We start from the raw sequence: 6,000 nt of genomic DNA, 5'->3' as shown, positions 1-6,000 counted from the left end.
CAATATTGTTTGATGAAGAACTGTGAACGGCTTACCTATTTTTGGCAATACAATGATCCAAGAAGGTCCCAAAGGACTAATGATGGAGAATACTATTCACCTCCAGAGAAGGAACTGATATTGTATGAATACAGACTGAGGCATGCTATTTTTCACTTTCTTTCATTTTTTTCTCTTTGAGTCTTCTTGTACAAAATGACTAATATGGAAATGTTTTACATAATTGCACAAAAACACTTTTTCATTCATTCATCTAATCATTCACTCATTTATTCCTGCCCATACTTGGCAAAATCCTAAAATTCAATCCTATAAACATGTATTACCCTACTACATTCAAGGAACTGTGGGAGGAGCTGAACTATTAAATGAACTATCAAAAATGTCTGGGTAATTAGAAAAGGAAACAATGATCCCAACAAGAGTTCACTAAGAACAACTCAGGCTAACACAGAGACATCAGCATGATGTGTTGCATGTAGTAGTAGGTGCTGAGTAAACATATATATTTAATTGAATTAATTGAGAGACAGCTTGGAGTAGTAGATGCCAGTCTCAGAGTTAGAAAGACTTGCATTTCTTTCTTTTTTTTTCTTTTTTTCGGGGCAATGGGGGTTAAGTGACTTGCCCAGGGTCACAGAGCTAGTACATGTCAAGTGTCTGAAGCCGGATTTGAACTCAGGTCTTCCTGAATCCAGGGGCGGTGCTTTATTGACTTCGCCACCTAGCTTCCCCGACTTGCATTTATTTCTGAGGGAGTTAGGTGTGCAGTGGCTAGAGTGTTGGACTTAGAGTCAGGAAGACCTGAGTTCAAATCCTGTCTCAGATACTAGCTGTGTTGCCATGGCAAGTCACTCAGCCTGTTCCTCAGTCGAAGTTTCTTCATCTATAAAATGGGAATGATAATAGCACCTACTCTGTAAGACTGATTATGAGGCTCAAATGAGATAATATATACAAATCACTTTGTAAACCTTGAAGCACTTTATAAATACTTGTCATTATTAATACATTCTTCCCCCCTCCACTCCCTTACCTATGCCTTGTACTAACATTTTTAAGTTAAGCAAAATTAACTGAAAGCCAACTATTTGACATCTGTAACATTCTATACCCATAGTTTCCCATCTCTCCAATTGAATGAGAGAGATTCCTTTTATGTTTGCGAAAAGTTGTATTTAACCCTAACGTTCCCATTGATTAGATTCCAATAAGCAGGAGTATTCCTTCCAAGCCTTAGGGTCTTGAAGAATTCTAAGACACTCCAGAAAGAGAGACACTGGGTGAGATCAAAGCCCTAACTAGACATTTTCCCACTTGGGATAAGTGTGACTAGTGGGAGGCTCACTTGGGGTGTGGCAGGGGAAGGAACCTAAGAGGTTTCTATACTGCCAAAGGGCTGGGTACTGCTAGGGAGAAGGCTTCTGATGCTATTGCTGGAGGTGGGGCATTGGTGGAAGCACCCCCTGGGGTTTCTAGGTTGTTGAAGGAGAAAGAAATATGTTCTGGGATGAGGCCGCAAGCTACTGCCAAGGGGGCATGAAGTCACTCAGGAGGAAACTTATTTTGGGATGAGGCGTCTCCCTGAGTGGGGGGAGTGGAGAGGAAGCTGTCAATACCTGCTAAATTTTTCACCCTGGAACAACACCCCAGTAACTCCATCTTAGTTCCAGTTTTGGGTAAGACAAACAGTTTAAATGGAGCTCATAGCTTATTTGAGAGGCATAGCACATATATAACTGTAATACAAAACACATAGGAACATATGACAGGTACAATCAAAGCATTATACATGTAGGGCTGAGGTGAAGGAGAGATAATTACTGATTGGCAAGATCAAGGATGACTTCCTAGAAGAGGTAGCATTTGGGCTGGATGGATAGGAATATCGGTGGGAATGAGGAATGAGGCATCCCTCAGCACCGTCACTGAGCTGGTTTATTGTAAACCACTCAGACTTCTCCTATTTTGTCTGCTTGGAGCAACAAAACACAGTTGGATGGAGTGGACTCAAGGGTTAAGTGGCACTTTTTCTTGGTCTTTTTGAGGAGGGCAGGACTAGCTTAATATAGCTGAGTCCCCATCTATTTCTCAGTGCCCCTGCTGCCTACCTTTATTCCAACCCTCCCAGCTGAGGCCCCTCATGCTGCCAAAGCTCCATACCAGACCTATCCTATGTAAGGTATCTCATGCTCCAACTGTTTTGTTTTTTTTTTTTTTTTTACTATTTCCTGCCCTTCCTAACCAGAGTCAAGGAAGTGTGCTTGGTGATGGGATTGAGAGCGGGTCTGAGCTGTGGTACTGAGCAATGACTGAATGAGGTAACTGATGTTCAGAAAGGAGGTGTTGAAGAGGAAGGAGGAGGAGGAAGAGGAGGAAGAGGAGGAGGAGAAGGAAGGAGGAGGAGGAGAGAAAGGAGAAGAAGGAGAGGAGAGGAAGGAGAGGAAGAAGAAAGAAAGAAAAAGGCTTGTGGCATACACAGAGTATTCTAAAACCCTTAGTGCAGCTTAGTGCAGTATATGTATGTATGTATGTATAAGCTATGTGTGTGTATATATACATATACATATATATAAATATATATATATACATACACACATACATATATACACTCAGCTATAGTAACCCTTTTTCTTTCAAGGCTGCCTTTGCTATTCATTCTTTTCTTTTTGCAGGGCAATGAGGGTTAAGTGACTTGTCCAGGGTCACACAGCTAGTAAGTGTCAAGTGTCTGAGGCCAGATTGAACTCAGGTCCTCCTGAATCCAGGGCTGGTGCCTTATCCACTGCGCCACCTAGCTGCCCCACTATTCATTCTTTTAAAAAATATTTTAATTTTTTTTCAACTACATATAAAAACCATTTTTACAGTAATTAAAAAAATTTGATTTCTAAATACTCTCCCTCCCTCCCCTTCCCCCTCCAGATAGTAAGCAGTTGAATATAGGTTATAGATGTTTTGCTATTTATTCTAATTGGATTCACACACACACACACACATGCATGAAGAAAGTATAGAGTGTGACTTACCCAAGGCTCCAAAGTTCTCTAGGGATGGCTGTGTCCATTCCTCTGATCCTCAACCAACTCCTTTTGCCTGGGCAGAACCTCATTTAGATGTTAAGAGGAAACAGTCTTTCAAGTTTATTTCATGGTTGGCATTTCAGCAAATGCAGTGGAAGCTTTCCTTTACATTATGCCTATTATTCCACCTCCACATAAAGATTAGCCCCTGGGAAATGACCATCTGGGCTTCCTCTTGTGAATAGGTCCTGTTCCAAATGTATCTTGGGAAGGAGCATGGTGAAGTAAAGAGGACATCCCGTTGGGAGTCAAAGAACCTGAATTTGAATCCCACCTCTGCTTACTACCTGTGTTCCCTTAGGCAAGTCTCTTCTGAATCTTGTACTAGATTACTCTCTTGTTTCTTCCTGCTCTGGGCTCATTCTACCCTAAGGCAGCTCCCTGAGCCACTGAGTTCATCCTTCCCAGTCTAACACATTGATCCCAGATATCCTTGCTTTGGCAGTGTAAAATGTCAATTTGTATAAATTGTTTAGTTGGGTGTCCTTAAGTAAGTCACTTACCCTCTCTGAGATTCAGTTTTATCATTTGCAGAATGGTGTTGAATTAGTTGATCTCTAGAAGGTTCCTTCTAGCTCCAAAGTTCCATGATTCTCTCTTCTTCCCTTTTTAAAACAGGGAACAGCACCACACAGATTAAGTAGTTAAGTGTGTCATCTTCAGCTCCTCCCCACATTGTCACGTAGTACTAATGATTCTACCTTTGAAATATTTGTCATATCTAGTTCTTCGTTTCCATTCCCATTTATTGTGTCTAACGAATGAATTAGGAATGATACAAGGATTAAAAACTAATCTGGGGGGCAGCTAGGTGGTGCAATGGATAAAGCACCGGCCCTCAGGAGCACCTGAGTTCAAATCTGGCCTCAAAACACTTGACACTTAGGAGCTGTGAGACCCTGGGCAAGTCACTTAACCCTCATTACCCCTCAAAAACAACAACAACAACAAAACAAAACAAAAAAAAACCCCTAATCTGTACCTCCCCTCTGGGAGCTTTTATTGACCTCTCCCTTTTTTGAACCCTCCTAGCACGATTTGGCAATTAATCAGGACCTAACTCACACAGCTCAAATGAGAATATATAGTAAGCCCTTGGCAAGCTTTAAAAACCATATAAAACTGCCAGTTATTATTGTTATTACGGTACTGCTATTTATTTGTTTCATAGGTTTGTTTCTGATTCTCCAATAACACTGCAAATTCAATAGGAACTGTGCTTTGTGTACATCCAGAGCTGGGAGGGGTCTCAGAAGCTATTTAGTCCAACCCTTATTTTTATAGATGAGGTAACTGAAATTTATTGGCGTTCCATGACTTGCTTAAGGTTACCCAAGTAGTAAGTGGGAAAGGGAGGATTTGAACCCATCTCTTCTGAAGCTAGAGTTTCAGGACCAAGTTACTCCAAGACATTACTTGTTGGAGGGCTAAGCACAATAAACACGCTCTTGTAAATGTTTGCTGGAGCCAGAACTTTAGCTCCTCGAGGGCAGGGGATATTTTGGTTTTTGTCTTTCTATTCTGGGTGCCTGGTACAGTGCGCCATAGGCATTTAAAAACGTTGGTTGAATGAAGGAATATTTGAGGAGGATGTGAACTCTGTGCAAACAAAGGGGAAGAAAGGTTTTTGAGGCTCTCGGAGAGGAGGTCTGGATTTTATTTGGGGTCCGGGTGAAATCAGGAGAGGGTGTGGAGGTGCCTGAGGACCTCTCTCCCAGAGACAGTGGTGCTTAGAGATCCCTCCTCTTGGTCAGGGTAGGAGGAGGGCCCTCTGGCCAATCCCTGCCCTTGGAGCCTTAGGTCCTCATCTCAGGTAGGGCTGCATCCCTGTGGCCCAGAAAGGAGGGCGCAGTCACCCTAGACGTCCCTTTCTCGGGGACTGGGGTAGCTTGGGAAGGTTCCTGAGCACAGGCCCCTGGAAGAAAAGGGGCGATAAGGCCACAAGTTCCTTTCTTCCCCCAGTGGGATCCCGGGAAGCAGGGAGGCCCCGGGGCCGGGTCCCCGAACTGCACTGCGAGGTCGACTTGGGCGGCGAGGGTGGGCCCGGCTGGGCGCGGAGCCGACGCCGGCCCGAGAGGCGGAGGCGAAGGCGGCGGCGGCGGCAGGAGGCGGAGGCTTGGTTAGGTCCCCTCCTCCGGGCCCGGCTCAGGGAGGAGCCCTAGCGACCCCGGCCCGGCACTGCACAGCGAGCGGCCGGGGACGGACAGCGAGCGCGGCCTGGCCCAGGCGACGGCGGCAGCCGAGCCGGGAAGGGAAAGGTCGCGAGCCCGCCGCCGCCCGTGCACTCCACCGCTCTCCCAGCCGCCCGGCCCCTGGCCTTCGCGCGCCCATGCAGCCCGGGAGCCCGGCGTGAGCGCTCCGGCCGGGCCTGGCTCCGGCTCCGGCGCTGGCTCCGGCCGCGGCTGCTGCTGTGGTTGCGGCTGCGGGGCGGCGGCCGCCGGGCCGGGCCGGGCCGGGCCAGGCCGGGGCCATGCGCAGGGTGCACTGAGCGATGCCGCGGGGACAGGGGCCGCAGCTCGCAGCCCCCTCCCCGCACGGTCATGGCGGCCCCCGGCCGCCCCCTGCTCCCGCCCCCGCCCCCGCCCGACTCGCTTTCTGCCTTTGCCTGGGTCTCTGCATCGGGGGCCTCTCCGCAGCCCCAGACCCGGGCTGCCAACCCTGCGGCCTTGACTGCGACTGCACCCCGGGGCCCGGCGGTGCCTGCAGCGTCAACTGCTCCGGCCGCGGCTTGCGAGGGCTTGGGCCCGAGCTGCCCATTCCGCCCGACGTGACTTCGCTGTGAGTAACCGCTCCCCGCTCGCTGCGGCTTCTGCTCCTGCTCCCTCCCGCACACTCCTCAGCCCTTTGCCCGCCCTCTCCTCCACCTCCCTTCAGACCCCCAGCTCCTGCGGACCCCCCTTTCCACACACAACCTCCC

The 6,000-nt window shown here is 48.0% G+C and overlaps 1 protein-coding gene across 1 annotated transcript in view; it reads left to right on the top strand.

Moving 5' to 3' along the window:
- Positions 1-5,559: 5,559 nt before the first annotated feature.
- PKD1 (polycystin 1, transient receptor potential channel interacting) overlaps positions 5,560-6,000 on the top strand; it is a 119,790-nt gene continuing 119,349 nt past the window's right edge. The window contains exon 1 of the mRNA XM_043993391.1: positions 5,560-5,861. Within this exon, the coding sequence (XP_043849326.1) occupies positions 5,575-5,861 (287 nt within the window). The 5' untranslated portion in view covers positions 5,560-5,574. The remainder of the gene's footprint in view (positions 5,862-6,000) is intronic.

This window comes from Dromiciops gliroides, chromosome 1 (genome assembly GCF_019393635.1).
Source record: "Dromiciops gliroides isolate mDroGli1 chromosome 1, mDroGli1.pri, whole genome shotgun sequence".
NCBI lineage: Eukaryota > Metazoa > Chordata > Mammalia > Microbiotheria > Microbiotheriidae > Dromiciops > Dromiciops gliroides.
The sequence above is the reverse complement of the archived record's forward strand: the minus strand, read 5'-3'. Positions and strand labels throughout refer to the sequence as shown.